Source organism: Amblyomma mixtum, chromosome 2 (assembly GCF_055824585.1).
Source record: "Amblyomma mixtum isolate Tamu chromosome 2, ASM5582458v1, whole genome shotgun sequence".
In the NCBI taxonomy this organism is placed as follows: Eukaryota; Metazoa; Arthropoda; class Arachnida; order Ixodida; family Ixodidae; genus Amblyomma; species Amblyomma mixtum.
The window spans coordinates 288,614,593-288,630,368 of NC_143013.1; the positions used below are offsets into that span (position 1 = coordinate 288,614,593).

General features: G+C 50.0%; 1 protein-coding gene across 8 annotated transcripts in view; it reads left to right on the forward strand.

Moving 5' to 3' along the window:
* The window catches only part of LOC149364400 (uncharacterized), a 55,402-nt gene extending 41,759 nt beyond the window's left edge, over nt 1-13,643 (forward strand). For 4 of the 8 annotated variants that reach the window (XM_089574335.1, XM_089574336.1, XM_089574337.1 and 1 more), the window contains 4 exons: nt 89-199; nt 6,893-7,102; nt 9,540-9,901; nt 11,553-13,643. In XM_089574335.1, the coding sequence (XP_089430461.1) occupies nt 89-199; nt 6,893-7,084 (303 nt within the window). In that variant the 3' untranslated portion in view covers nt 7,085-7,102; nt 9,540-9,901; nt 11,553-13,643. Of the gene's footprint in view, nt 1-88; nt 200-460; nt 649-1,395; nt 1,599-6,854; nt 7,103-9,539; nt 9,902-11,552 lie in introns of those variants that run through there. The other 4 variants (XM_089574330.1, XM_089574331.1, XM_089574334.1 and 1 more) reach the window with 4 other exon arrangements.
* The last annotated feature ends 2,133 nt before the right edge of the window (nt 13,644-15,776 follow it).

Below are 15,776 nucleotides of genomic sequence, written 5' to 3' on the forward strand. Positions count from 1 at the left end.
TTGCGAGAGTGTGCGAAACTTTAGTCCCGAAACTTCCACAAAATCACAAAACTTCCACAAAAGCTTCTACAAAATCTCTCTTGTGCAGCACATTCACGTCACAGAGCATCGAATCGAAGCCATGGCAATCCGCATCTACGAGTACTGCGAGCGTCAAGGGCTGTTCCGCCTGCAAGCAAACTCATCGCGGAAAACGTCTGTAAGCACAGCTTTTATGGTCTCCGTCGCTGGATGATGTTGGGGGGCGGGGGGGGGGGGGGGGGGTCACGGTACAGTTTTAGCACTACTGGAGCAGGCCTGCGAGGCGCAAACACACAACGGCCATGCGCGACTTAGAAACAGCATGGTCGGAGGGATGGCCTAGGTGGTGTTCTACTTGGAGCCGTAGATTTAGCTTGAAGCATCAGTTACTCATTTGCAAAGTGGAATCATCCCCTGCCGTTCATGCGTCTGCCTCCAGTGTTCTGGCCATTGGCGCTCCTCAGCAAGGCCTTCGTCATGAGGGTTCCTGTGCCAGCTCCAGAGCGTCGCAAGCGGAGCAGAGCGGGGAGCCAAGATGAGGAGAACACCTGTCAGTCGGTGGCTGCAACTGAAGCGCTACAAGGTGGAGCTGACGACAATTTCGACTGCGATGTGTCCCCCGAAAAGGTAAGTGCCCACTCCTTCCGAGAGATATTCAGTAATTCTTGAAGGGACTAGTTATGTTCTGGCGTTCTCTGCTTCCTACGTGAGGGTCCGGAAGTAGCACTGTATGCGACGCGTTTGTTGGTGTGCAGTGCACGCAGGCGTGGAGCACAGTTTAGACACTGCCAGGATAGACAAGAGAGTCTTGGAAGAGAAATATACCGATTCGGCATATTGAGATTAGTGGCAGTACTCTGCCATGTGTTGCGATTTCATTGTTGTTCAATTGGCGGGCTTAGCTGAGCAATTCTTGGCAAAGTAGAAAACTATCTTTTTTTTGCCAAAATATGACTAGGACAAAAAAAATGATGCCTCTAGGGATCAGTGTGAGGTTGTTTTTTATATGGTTGACATAGTGACGATGCCATGCATTACTGACACTACTGCTGAACTCCTTCGCCAGTGCGAGATAGCTGCAAAATCATGTGCACGAATCACCTGATTCTTGTCTAAGGCCCAGTGTTCTCTGCACCCCACTGCCTGAGTTCTAGGAGAATTTTGGCTGATGACGCGTAAATAACCAAACGGGGATATGCGCAGAAAAACACTTAGACGTCAAAATAGCCATGGACGTCGATATAGTTCTCAGATGTGTGAACAGCCTTTGACGTCGTTATAATATCTGCGCGCTGTGCTTTTGCATTGAACCCAAGAGGTAAATGTCCAGCTCTACTGAGAACAATCGGAAGATTCTTAAATCGACGTTCGCAGGGCAGCCAGCGTGTGCATGGTACTGCTCGTCGCACCTTTGTCTTCAACCTGTCAGTGCCAGCTCCATTGCACCTTGTGGAAGACAGGGCAGGGACGCCGCCGCGGCACTCCTCACTGCCAGCGTTAAGTCAGTGGCCGAGACTGAAGCGCAGCAGCCAAGGAGCGGCAGAATACAGCTTCGACTCCGATTTGCCACCGAAGAGGTAAATGTTCAGCTGTGCTGTGCGATGTCAGTGCACGTTATAGAACCCCAGGTGGGCGAAATTTCGGAGCCCTTCACTACGGCGTCCCTCATAGTCTGAGGTGCTTCGGGACGTTAAACACCAATAAACCAACCAACCAATCTTCGGAGTCCAATCGGAAGATTTTGTGAGGTGTGGGTGATGGTTTAGCCTCACGAATCCAGCTCCGGTGGCCTCGCTTTTATGGAAGCTAAACGTTTAAGGCGTCCGTGGAGCTGTGCGATAGCGATGAGTGTGCGTTTGGGATCCCCATATGGACAAAAATATTCCGGAGCCCTCTGCAACCGCCGCCATTTGTTTTTCACTTCCACCTTTCACCCTTTCCTCACGGCGTTGTCGTGGTGTCTACCCAGCAGTGACAGTTTCTGCGCCATTTTTGTTCCTGAATAACCACTGTGGACAGTAAGGAGAAGTGGGAAATATAGAGTAATGCGTTTCGTATAGAGAAGTGCAAAGGCGGGGTATCCGACTTCCTCTTATTGGACGCCCCAAACCCTCCAGTGGAGAAGGGATGGAGTGAGAGATGGAAGAGAATAAAGTCGCCTCTTTATGAAGGAATTTCGACCACCTTGGGCTCTTTGACGCGCACTGAGGCCACATAGTACACGGGCATATCTCCCATTTCGCCTCCATCGAAACGCTGGCGCCAAGCCCGAGGTTTGAAACGCTAGGCCTTATTGCCCTTGAGACAAAGGTTCCCGGGCTATGCGCAGTTGCCTATGGGCGTTGTCTTAAGTTTTGTGCTCAGAAACCCGAGCGCCGTGGCTGTCCTGGACTGAGCGTTGCGTCCAGCCGCAGTGAAGAACTCATGGAAACATTGAGCAGGGGGGGTAGCGCATGCCTTCTTCATAGTGTTGTTCTGCTTCAGGCGCCCACTGCGTATCAGGCGGCTACTGCACATTTTCTTGCTTCAAGCAACCAATAACTTACGGGCAGTTGCTTCAGTTGCTTCCTTCGAGAGCTAGGCCAGTTTTTGGTTACTGGCGTCGGTTTGAGAAACACTGCCAGGATGCGATGTTTCGATGCGAGTCCTGGAGTTGCCATGTCCGGGTCAAGAGGCGGTGTTGGTAAATCTAAAGTCAGTCACATCGAGGAAGAACGTCGTATAGAAGCTATGGGGAACAGTGCGGCACTTAAACTATTTGCCAGGACTCACGAGCGACCGAGAGACAGAGAGAGAGAGAGAGAGAAAACTTTACTGCCGGAGAAGAACGGTTTCTGGATTCTTAGCACAAGGCCCAACTGCCCGTTAGCTGATAAGTGGCGGCGAGCTCTTCGGTGAGCTCGTTGGCTCCTGCCTGGACGGCGGGGTCCGAGCTGCGCAGCACTTCTTCCCAGGCTTCTGGTGAGGGAGCTTCTATAAGAGCTTCCCGAGGAGAATCCTCCGGGCAGTCCTATAGCATATGATCAAGGGTGGCAGTGCAACCGCAGTGAATGCAGGTGGGGTCTATGAGGTCGGTATAGATGTGGGCGTAAATGCACGGGTTCGGGTAAGAATGAGTTTGAAGTCTTCTCCAAGCCACGTCTTGGTGTTTGGAGAGTGACTTGTGCGGGGGAGGATAAATTCTTCTAGAGAGTTTGTAGAATTTAGTAACGTCGTGGTAAGAAATCCCCGCCTCCGTCTCGGGCTCCCCTGGACGAGAGCACACCGCTCGGCCGAGAAAACCTCTACCGTGTTGGTGGGCTGCTTCGTTCTCTGGGTTTCTTGAATGGGCAGGAGTCCATACCAGTTCTATCTCTCCTTCTAGTGTAACATTTCTCAGAATGTTTCTAGCAGTTGGGGATATTATACCACGCGAGAAGTTGCGTACGGCAGTCTTTGAATCGCTGACAATGATATCAGCGTCAGTACTGGTTACGGCAGCGACAGGAGCACATGGAGTAAGGCGCGTCGCGGCCGAAGCAGTGGCCCTAGACCATACGTAAGGCGTGGCCTACAAGCCACCCGCGAAAGACAGAGATCCTCAAATAGGAAGTGGCTAAGTATGGCGCACCCGTTAAGGATTGCAGAACCCTCAAGTTCTCCTGCCAGCGGTAGAAGTGCTTCCACCCGGCTTCGTGGCATCGTCTGCTGCACGAGCTGACTCGCCGTCGCTTGACCCGAGCTTGCCTTGCGGCAAGTCGCCACTCATTTCCGGGTACTCAAATGACCTGGCCAGACACACATCGGGTGCGTTCCACAACTGTGTGGCGCTCTGCCCGGTCGGCCCAGCAAGCCCGCCTCCGTTCCCTGGCTCGCATGGAACGCTCTTTCCATCAATGACGCTACGGGGCCCTTCATGCCCTATGACCGACACAGTGTGCGGTTCCAGCAACGCTAGACTTTCTCCTGTCACTAGGTCCGCGATCTGACATCTGTCGTCGCTGGCCGTTCCCTGCTGAGCTAAATGCTCTTTTCCGCAGCTTGCTTGCGACTGCGTTTTTGGAATTGTGAGACTCACTTCCAACAATCCTGAGCACGCGTCCGCGTCCCTGGTGTCATTTGGGATTGAGCTAACCTGGGCGGCCGTGTCGTCGGCGTGCGCGTTCACCGCCTCTGATACCGCGACGCTGCGTTCCGTCAGGCTGCTTTCTTGAACTGCGACTCCAGCTTCCCAGAAATCTGGCTCACCCTTTACCTCTGCCCGGCTGTCCTCTTGACCTGCGCCCGGCAGGCATATGCCGTTGCCTTCCCGCACTGGCGACCTCTCTGCTCGTGACTCGGAGCAGTTCTCCCTGGCTAGTTGGCTAGCTCTCCTAGACTCCTTGATCTTAGAAATCTCGAGCTCTACCTGCTGGCGTCTCGCTTCTAATACCCCCAAGACATACTTAACATCCTGAGGTTCTTCCTCGCGAAGCAGCGCCTTTCCGCCATTTACTTTCGCAAGTTGAGCCTGAAGGTACGCTAAGCGCGCCTTTGCTAATTCCACTTGGTACCTCACATCGAGTGAGGGCCGGCATGGATAACTCTCCATACCGCTGTCTGTATCCCTCAACTGTCCTGCCGGCTCGAACACAGGGACGTGAACAATGCGACCAAGGAAACTCACGGTTTCGATGCGTCGATCCGCATTGCCAGCTCCTTGGCGTCGGGGTCCACCGCCACTTTCCCCGGACGCTGCGATGAGCTGTCGCACGCCGCTAGTCCGCCGCCGGTGATCGTCGAGATCCCGACGCGCTGCTTCCTTGACCGGACGCAGTCCCGCGTCGCTGGACACCTGCCGTGGTCCTTGCGTCCTTGCCGCCGTGTCTCCGCAGGTCCGTTCACGAACGCTGACCTGTCGCCTTGTCGTCACCTTTCTCCCTGCCTTGTCTTCTTCCTGCGCCGTCTTCCGATGGCCGCAGGATCCTGTCGACTGCGCCAGTAAAGATCACAGGTTCTTTCGTCTTCCTTATTGCACCAGCGGTGCCCCGCCAGAGACGGGTTGGTTTCAACTCGAAGACTGAAGCTCTTCGCACCAGCGGTGCCCCGTCAGAGACGGTCTCTCGATGAATAGAGCCGCAGGGATGAAAAAGGCAATGACTGGAGATTTATATACAAATATGTACAATAGATACAAGTTAAGACACTTGAGACAAATTAACGGCACAAGACAAACAACAAAAAGGGCGGAACTGGCTAATCACTAGGGGAGGCCCCTAACTCGGCGTTGCCGAAGATGCGTTGCATCTGACCTTAGCGCAGAACCCCGCTTTCGGCTCCGGGGCCCAGTTTTAAAGCCCTAAAGGCCCAGCCCACATTCGGTAACTTCCAATCATGTTGCGCTTTTAACATGGTTGGTTCATCCAAGGCATGGCCAGCCCTCCAGCTTCCGTAAGGTAGAGCGCTCTCTCCACCACAAAATAAAACAAACACAAATATACATTCGTGCCAGAACGCGCTCTAATCGGTTCCGCGGGGCGGGTGGACACCCGTACTTCCCGGCGCGTTCGCGAGCGGCCGCGTTCCAAGAAAGGAGACGCTCCGCTTTGAGTGCCCCCAGCCGCGTTCCAATGACCCCCGCGAACGCTACCGATACCTTACATGGAGTAAGGCGCGTCGCGGCCGAAGCAGTGGCCCGAGACCATACGTAAGGCGTGGCCTACAAGCCACCCGCGAAAGACAGAGATCCTCAAATAGGAAGTGGCTAAGTATGGCGCACCCGTTAAGGATTGCAGAACCCTCAAGTTCTCCTGCCAGCGGTAGAAGTGCTTCCACCTTTGCCGTGCAAGATGGACTATAACCAAATACAAATACTAAAAATAAGCAGAAAATGATCATTAGCAAACGCCAATCGGAAAAGCTGCTTGCTCTCATTATCTGGATTACCACGAATGAAAAACACCACATAATCTGGTTTCGCTTCCTTCGGTAAAGTGGCCGCGATTTCCTAGCAGGTATCGAAGTTGCACATACCATTGTCATTATTTTAGCTTAATCTTACGGTATCGGCTAAATTTTTGTTAGGTCGCCAAAGCGGACGCCACAAAGAACGGGCCTGTGCAGCTGACGTCTGGTGGGTGGCTGTTAGCTGGCATAAATATGATACCAGGTTCAGCGCATTTTTTATGAGGGCTGAACCCGAGCATTTCTTGACCAGAAAACCAACGCAACTCGGTCTTAGAAGCTGATTGTTACAAGTCTATAGTTATTGCCGTGTCAAAGATTGCCTTTGTTGTGACGGCACAGGTTGTGTTGTTACACATGCAGTGAGAAATAAATGCGAAGATCCTGGGCAGCCATAGACATGCCGTGCTTTCGGGCAAACGTTGAGAAAAGCGATGTAGTTTTACAGCGTGAGTTCTAATAAAAGGTTAAGTTAGAGCCCTCGCCGACGTGGACGTTACTGAATGCAGTGAGAACCATTCTACTAGCTCGCCGCAATGCTTGCAACAGTTGCGGAACTTACTCACAGAACTTAAGCTTCTACAAAATCTCTTTTGCGCACCAAAGTCACGTCACGGAGCACCAGAATGGCGAGCCGCATCAAGGGGTCCTGCGACTGTCGATGCTGTTCCGCCTCCAAGCAAGTTCATCGCGGAGAACGTCTTCAAGCACGGCTTTTGTGGTCTCCTTCGTAGTACATTGTTGTGGGGTGTCACTGTTCAGTTTTACCTCACCTGAAGCAGGCCTGCGAGGCACAAACACTGCTATCATGCGCCAGTTAGAAACAGGATGCTCGGAGGGACGAGCTGCATGGTGTTCTACTTGGAGCCGTAATTTTAGCTTGAAGCATCTGTTACCAATTTGCGACGTAGAATCCTCCGCTGTCTGCCTTTCATGCACCCGCCCCCAGGGATCGGGCCGTTGTAACTCCTCAGCAAGGACTTCGTCATGCGGGTTCCTGTGCCAGCTCCAGAGCATCGCAAGCGGAGCAGAGCGGGGAGTGAAGACGAGGACTCTGTCGGGGACGCTCATCATACCAACCTTTCAGTCGGTGGCTGAAACTGAACCGCTGCAAGGTGGAACTGACGACAATTTCGACTGAGATGTGTTTCCCGAAAAGGTAAGCGTCCACTGCTGCCGAGAGTTATTCAGTGATTCTAGTAAGGGCTGTTGATGGTCTGACGGTCTTTGCTTCCGGAAGCACCTCTGTATGCGACGCGTTTTTTGGTCTGCCGAGAGCTCAGGCGTGGAACACAATTGTGAGAGTGCCAAGATAGACAAGGGAGTCTTGAAATGTAAAGAAAGTTAATATAAACAAGTTAATAGGTGATGGTACGGTGTCTCTACTAACGGTCTCACGTCCTGACTCGTTTTACAGCTTCTAATGCAGTCATCCAAAACGCATCTCAATATATTCTAAATGGTATTACGGACCCAGAAGAAGCGGTAAATGGTTTCTTTGCTTGTAGGGGCGTGAACAAAAATTATTTATTTCGTGTAAAGGGATTGCAACGGCTGTCTTATTCGTTGTGAGACGCAGCGCTAATTGATTTAGAAACGGAACTGCATAGAGGGCTTCCTTGTTTGATCTTTTCTTTCTAAAATTTCTATTTCCCATCGGGAGGTACCACTTAACGGTAAGGTGTAGTGCCTAGGAAGATGGAATTTACTGTGTAGACAACGCAGCCAGGCAATATAGGGTGGACTCTGGGGCTGAAGGGAGCTCGAGCCCTGGGCCAAGCTGCTGGGAATGTGCCAACAGGAGCTTGATGACAGGCTGATACTGCTGTGAGGGGTACCGGAGTAGCAATGGTATGATGACCCACACCGTACACTTCCATGAAATTCACTTGTGAGGGCGCTAATCAGACTTGACGGGACAACATAGGCAGACAACGAATTGCTTTTTCTTTTTACCGTCCGCTTATTTAGGCGATGTCAGCTGGTCATCGCATATCAACCAGCCAGTCCTAACACATTGGCTGTCTATATGCGATACACAAATAGAATTGCGTCAATTGAAGGAGCTGATGAAGTAAATATATCAAAAGGAATGCTCCGCTGGTGTGATATGTTCCCTGTAAGGGCAACGCACAGTGCAACATGCCAGATTGTCACAAGCTGATGTCGATGCACAAGCACAATGGAGTTTTAGTGCAAGTAGGCTGTTGGAAACCGCGGATTTTGCTTTGGTAAATTCTGGCACCTTACCCTATTGCTGTTGTTTGCTGCAGCTGCTGTTTTGCTTGGGTGATCGTGTGTGTGCTTACCGGAGCTACTGCTTGGGTGGGTGCTGAAGACAGTTCGACACTGTGGGTAGTATTTGTTCGTCGCTGAGCAGCGAGCACTTTCGGTATTTAGTGGTATCTCGTCATGGTCCAAAGGCGTGGTCGTGGTGCCGAGACAGGCAGTAGCGCGCAACAATTGGACATCTCGGCATTAAAGAAAGTGAAAGAAAGCCTTAGAAGCGATGAAAAGGGGAAATCAGATGTTGAAGATCGCGGCCGCCGCGGTCGGGTTCCCGCCTGGGTACACAGCTGTATCTTACCGATACTTACCGATGGGACAGAAGCGTGCAGGCTAAAGAAAAGGGTTCAGCCTAAGGACAACGCAACGAGCTAAGGAAAGGATAATGACCGGTGTAACGTTAACAGACCGGAAGTGGGCAGAGTGGGTGAGAAAAAAAACGCGGGCTAATGACATCCTGGTCGAAATCAAGAGGAAGATATGGGTCTGGGTACGGCATGTAATGAGAAGGCAAGATAACCGCGGCAAGGAGCAGCGGAGTGGATTCCAAGAGAAGGCAAACCTAGCAGGAGGCGGCAGAAAGTTAGGCGGGCGGATGAGATTAAGAAGTTTGCGGTGATACGCTGGCCTCAGCTGGCAGTGGACACAGTTAATTGCAGAGACGTGGTAAAGGCCTTTGCCCTGCAGTGGGTGTAGATGATGTCATGGTCAAAGTCGCATCCGCAGTAGTGAGGAATAAACAATCGCGATGAGAATGATCAGCAGAGGGGAGCGCTGAATGGGAACAAAAAGCAAGGCTTGGAGCAAAAGTGATGAGGTGAAAGAGTTAAAGGAGACTATTGGAAATGAGTAATGGAGAGGAGCGCGTCTATGGCATGTGGAGCTTTGAGTTGAGTTGAAAGTCTTTAATTGGGTAAGGAAGGCGCATATTCATTGGGGGGGGGGGGGGTAACGAGGATTAGAAAGAGTGCAGTTATCATGGTCGACAGTCACTTCGCGTTTCTGTTAATATCCGAAAGCTGCACGCCGGCATTTCAGGGGGTAACGAGGATTAGAAAGAGTGCAGTTATCATGGTCGACAGTCACTTCGCGTTTCTGTTAATATCCGAAAGCTGCACGCCGGCATTTCAGGGAAGCTATAATCGACTAGCGATTAATTTCTTCCCTCTGGGGTTCTTAAACATGCACTGACATGGCGCAGTGACTGGACATGGACATAGGCTTCACTCTGCTCGCTTGCCGTGAATGCTGGCGAGAGTACGCGAGCATCAGTCTCGATTAACAGAGCAGCCAATTCCTCCTCTTTGCAGCAACTTCACATCACGGAGCAGCAAAGGGTCTTCCTCTGTGGAGCAACGTCACATCTCCCGGAGCAGCAACGGCTCGTCGAATCCATCGACGAGTAGTGTCGAGTGCAGTTGCACCTCCAAGCAATCTCATCGCTGACGTCTGCAAGCATGTCTTAATGGCATCCGAAGTGGCACGAAGCTTTCTCACCCTATCTGGTGGCTTCGCAAGGGAGAGTGTAGTACGCCCGGACAGGGGCGCTGCCCCGGGCGCTGCCCCGGGCGCTGCCCCGGGCGCTGCTCATGGCCCGGGATTTCCGTCGGTGGCTGGGACTGAAGCGCAGCACGGAGAGACGGAGGACACCCCTGACTCCAGTCACGTTAAGGTGAGTTCAAAGCGTCGACTTAGATGTCGGCTTTTGTATTAATGCGACAGCATTATATGGCTCTGTTGCGTGTGCAAAAAGTGTCCTCAATTTTGTCCGCACAATTACGTCGTTCTCTGAAGATAAATGTGTAAGAGTTTGGTTTGGTTTATTGCAGTTTAACGTCCCAAAGCAACTAAGGCTATGAGAGACGCCGTAGTGAAAGGCTCCGAAAATTTGGACCAGCTGGAGTTCTTTAACGTACGCTGACATCGCACAGTACACAGGCCTCTGGAATTTCGCGTTCATAGAAAATGTGTGTGTGTGTGTAATTGTGACGACAGATAGGGTATGATAAAATGTTGCCGTGGCAAAAGTTTTGGTGTTGAGGCGTAATTAATTAAACGCGAAAAAGTACTCTTAGACGTCAAAATAGCCATGGACGTCCATATAGTACACAGTCGTCAGAACAGCCACGGACGTCGATATAGTATGTGGACGTTTTGCTTTCGCATTGCCTCAGTGCGGATCGCCGCTGTGATCTCTTAGTTTTTGACAAATGTTTGGCATGTATGAAATTTGCGAACTTTTAAGAAATAATTGTGCTTTAGCATGTCGCTTCATGATAGGGCTACAATGGTAGTAACAAGATTGACTCCCATTCCTCACAAATAGCGAACAAAATAAAATAGCTGCGCCCTGCATATAGTAAAGCATGTGCATACCAGATTTCATTGTGATGCGTCCACAGTCGTAGTGATGTCAAGCACAAACGCAGAGTTTGGATGGATATAGTAAACGAAGAATAGTGTGTCCCGAGTGATTTCTGGGGACATGAGAAACCAGTTTTTCGAGTTACGAAACTACGGGAGGACGCCTCTGAAAGGATGCTTGTTGCACCTGCCTTCAACACCGCAATGGCGGGAAACGGCGCTATATAAACTTGTTGCCGTCATGAAAGTAGTTCAACTATGCTCTTAATTCAGCCACTTGGCATGTTTAGGCATGTCAGGATTCAGTAATTTCGCGTCCATACACGGCGCTTATTGATGGGCCTGAAATAGAAAGGATTTCACAATAAAACGAGCAAAACGAAGAAATGACATTTTTTTTAATAATAATCGTGTTCTTTTTTTCACCCACGTGTCCCTTTGAGGGACGTTTTTACACGATTAACGTAATCGAATATGGGCGGCATTCACTGAACCCTCCGTCACAAGCACTTCCTGAACAGTTTACGACGAAGGCCGAGGTCCCCCTATTTCTCTTAAAACGACGGAAAGTGCTTTCGGTTGTCTCTCACAGATAGCACACGGTAAAATGTGTATACCTTAAAACAGTACACCGCGTATACAATCAGGGACCCCATCGTCGCCAACGTTTTCCTGGAGTATTGCCGGTAATATGATCGCGCTTAGGGTAAAGGAATCACGCAGAATGCTACTACGAATAGACTAACCGATATTATTTGAACAGTGGCCGTGGAGGAGCCGCGTCATGAGAGCTGAGTGCGCTATTAAACGACAGGAGAATGCCTTACAACATCGATGTAGGGAAGAGATTCTTTCCGTGCGAACTACTCCGGGTAGACTCTCGTGTGTAGCTTCTAGAGAAGTGGACCCCTTTAGGTGGCCAAAATGACCAACTGGATGTCTTTTTTTTTTTTTCGCAGCAAACTCGGATCTCGGAGCTACGTCAGGAGATGTGGCCTGCAGGCGATCCACAGCTCTATTTCCGGCTGCCAAGCGAGAGGATCACCTATGAACTGTTCAGCAACCATGGTTTCGACGGCGCTAGACGGACAAAGTGCCTGTTCAGGATCACAGTGGTGCGATTTGAAGGCGTGGGCCAAGCCATGCCTCCTAGGAACCCGAGCACCATGCCAGGGAATGGCTTGTACCCATTTCAGGAAACCGGTGGACAACCGGCGGCACTGGAAGTCGAACCCACAACCTCCCGAAGCCGAGGCGGTTCCTCTACCACGATGACACGGCTGCGGTTTCGACGTTGCTAGACGGAGGCGTTAAGCCACCAAGCTCAATCTGATGAGATGTGGCGATTACAAAACGACGTTTGTGCACCCGGGAACGCAGCTAAAGGAGCGCGCGTTTGTGTGCGCGTGCGAAGAGTTTATGCTTTTCACGTTAGGGCAATCCGTAATATACGGCAATACAGTTTATGAACCCTCTCAGATTCAACCTTTATTTAATCCCTGGTCAGACCATCCCTCATTGAAATTCAAATTTTCTTTAGTTCAACTTAGTTCTCAGGAAGCCGTATTCTTTCTAGTCAACGTGCACTGCATATTTACACTGATGGGCCCTTCACTATACTCACTCAGCTGGTGCTACTTTTGTTGTTGTTAGCTCAACACAAAACATTGTATACATCCATCGTCTCTCTTTAGAACCACCCTCTAGCGCCTATGCCGCTGAGCTTGTAGCCTTTCATTCTGCTGTTGCTTATGCTATTCATAGCTCTCCCTCTACGCATGTTCGTTTCTACACTGATTCTCTATCTCTGCTTTTTGCCTTGTCTTCAGTTACTTCTTACAACTCGACTATTACTGCAATTAAGAAAGATCTCTATTGTTTGTCTTCTCTCACCCCATTTATGTTATGTCATAACCGGGGTCATTCCGGAATTTTCGGTAACGAGTTAGCCGACCAAGCTGCTGGTAGTGCCGGGCAGTATGCCAGTTTACATATTTCTACCCTTGCACGTCGTTGCTTGCGTTCCTGTTTACGTCGTTCTTCACTTATTTTATGAAGCATTGTTCCATTACTGCTTTAGTTTCTTGTTTAAAATCTCTTTGCTCATCGGACATCACGCCGTCTGTTCACCCCTCCTTCCTCCGAGACCCTGCTGCTTGTGCTCTTCTCCTTCAAATGGTTCACCTTATATATAACACAATTCCTAGCTATATATGCTGATTGCTATTTTCTCTCTAATTTCTCTTCCCCACGCTCTGCACAGAGGAGGGCTGCGTGCTCCTTTGTTGAGCAGAGGCGCTTGCGTAGTGGCCTCTATACTGTGCATTGACTGTGCAGACTGTGTGTCCTTGACTGTGTTGGGAGTCTGGTTTTGTCTTGTTTTGTTATGGTTGTTTTTACTTTTCTGATTTTCGTTGTGGCCGGCACTCGATGCTTTGTTTTGACTGTTACCGTGACCATGACTGTGGTGTGACTTCGGTTTTTTAATTTTTTTTTTCATTTATTTCGTGGACTGCACGCTGTGCTTTGACTGTCTGTCTGTAACTGTAACCTTTACTGTGATGTGCATTTTGTTTCCTCTTCTTTCGAGTTTTGTGTGCTTTGTTTTTCTTTAAAAATTTTTTTCCTCTTTGGAACATTTCTTTTCCTTTTATCCCGAATTTGCGTTAAGCCTAGCAAAGATTTGCTGGTCCGGGGACACTCTCTCTTTCTTTGTTTTTTTTTTTTACTTTTTCTGAGAGGACCAATAAAAGGGTAAAAGGGTCCTCCACTCACTCGTGCACCTGGACTAGAATGCCATTTTAATCATTCCTCAGAATGATTGGAGGCTTGGGGAAAGCCTTTTGCGTGGTAAAATTAACTGTACGAGCGGAGTCGCTGAGAAACTGCCAAGTTGGTTGAGCCCTGGGCTTCGCACGTCTCCCCAGCGAGGAAGGCAGGGGAGCCATGAAGGAGAGGGTCTCCGAGAACTCTCACTGTGACTAGTCTGATACTGAGGTCTCGAAACCGTTACCTAAGTTATGAAATAAAGGATGACTCTTTCTACTATGCCGATTCATACATTTCGCCATTGCTTGACTGCACCTCATGACCGCAAGAAGATAAGCCCCCGGTAACAGGTAAGTGTGCTGGCTTTTAATCTTAGTACTATTTTTTTGCTCTCTCGGGACAATCGATTGGGGCTTAAAGGGGCCCAGAAACACAATCTTAGTTAACTGTTTTGCCTGTTGATTGCATACAGTGAGTTATAATGGTGCTATTAGCGTCGGCAATACCGCGTACATTCCGTTTTTTAATATTTTAATGTCCTCCCCAAAACAACTTCATGTCTCTGATGGTGCCGCCACACAGTGGCGGGTTTTTAGCAGCGGATATGACATCACCGTGCGCGAGCTTGAAGACCGGACAAACAGTAAATATACTGCAAATTGTGTGAATAAATAGACACATATTTTGTCACCTGTCTGCGTTTTATATTAGATCAACAAAAACAATTTGTTTGTCTTAGATAAAAGCCCTGCAAAGCAAGTAAAATAAAAACACACCACCAGGGGCGCTCTGGCATGGAAACAACGCTGCCAGTCTCACAGAGAGCAGGCAACCATGGAGTACAAACTTCCGCGACGTGCTCTGGCTGGCTGTTTTGATTGGTTGCGCCAGGTGCCGTCATTGGGAGAGCGAAATAGGAGTGGGAAGCCCCGCCAAAATCGAGTTGAGGGCAGCGTTTTGTTTGCTTGTATTTTGAAATTTCTTCACTGAATAACTCCGGTTCCTGTGCATCGATTCCTGTAATTCTTTTTAAGTCAGCATCTGTGTGACATAAAGAACCCACCTGAAGTATAGCCGGTATTCCCCCAGGCAGTGTTTCGCAGCCCCTTTAAGATCTATCTACGCCGCCCCACAAGAGCCTCGTTGCTACAGTGGCTGTCCCTTCCCTTCCCTTCCCGGCCGCGTATTCGCCAACTGCAGCCTGTACAGCCACATGGCTTGAAACCACGGTGAATTGATCACGGTGACTGAAGATTGTCACAAAGGCTTACCTAAAAGGGATAATAAATCCTCTTAAACGGCGTTATATGCCACTAAGCATCACGATTTGCGACCTAAAAGGGAAAAAATTGGAAAAAATGAAATTAAAAAAACAATAAAATTACAGTACAGAGAGCGGAGTCGAACGGCCGACCTTCCATACGCAACACGTGCCTCTAATCCACTGCGCCATAGCGGCGATGTCAACCCCTCGTTCTGAATGAATATTTATAACCAGCCTTAATGTGGCTGCTACCTGCCGGTGGGCGGCGCTGTCATCGCTGGCTGTACCGGCTGCATTTGGCGAACACGCTTCCCGGCCACAGCGTCGTTCATCCGCAGTGCGCTCAAGATCACATCCAGCGTCTTTACATTTAACTGGGATATGCACACTGCAGAAGTGTAACAGTGTAATATAGTTAAATCTCTTAATTCTCTTAATTTGTAACGTATTGCAGTTTCTGTGAAACAAAATCATCTTAGGTATTTTATACATAGCCGTTATGATATTGAAGGGCGAGGGGTGGGGACGAAGTCGAGCAGGCGGTAGGACTACTACTTCAGAGGTTGCTGTGAAGACTGCTAGCCAATATGGATATGATTAGGACATTTTTTCAAAATTTTGTTGCGAAAGCAACAATACGCGAGTCGAGCCATTTCGCGAAGCTGAGAAAAGGCCATACTGCGCATGCGCCTGGAGCAGTGACTTCACACTGTGCACAGCTGGCGCGCCGCCGCCGTCGTAGCGCGGTTGACTTCGAGCTGCCGCCACCGCGTTCGCCAGTTGCGCATGCGCAGTAGCGGCGCATAGCTAGCGTGCCGGGGCCGCCGCCGCTGCCGCGCGCTCTCCATCGCCTCTCTCTCTCTCCCCTTGTTGCTTTCGCAATCCTCCATGCATTCAATACACCACGAGGACCGCAGGAAGGCAAGAGCCAAGCTTTACATGCCAAGTACGGGAAGTACAACGGGGCAGTCTATGGAGATGTCGCCAAGTGTAAGGACAAGGACGCATTTGCAATTAAGGTGGTGGACGGGCGGGGACGCTTGATCGCCTCTGGATCAGTCAAAACCCGCTCCACAGAAACTGCAGAGCAAGCGGCGATAGCACTAGCTATAACTAGTACTAATGCTGACCTGATCTTCAGCGATTCAAA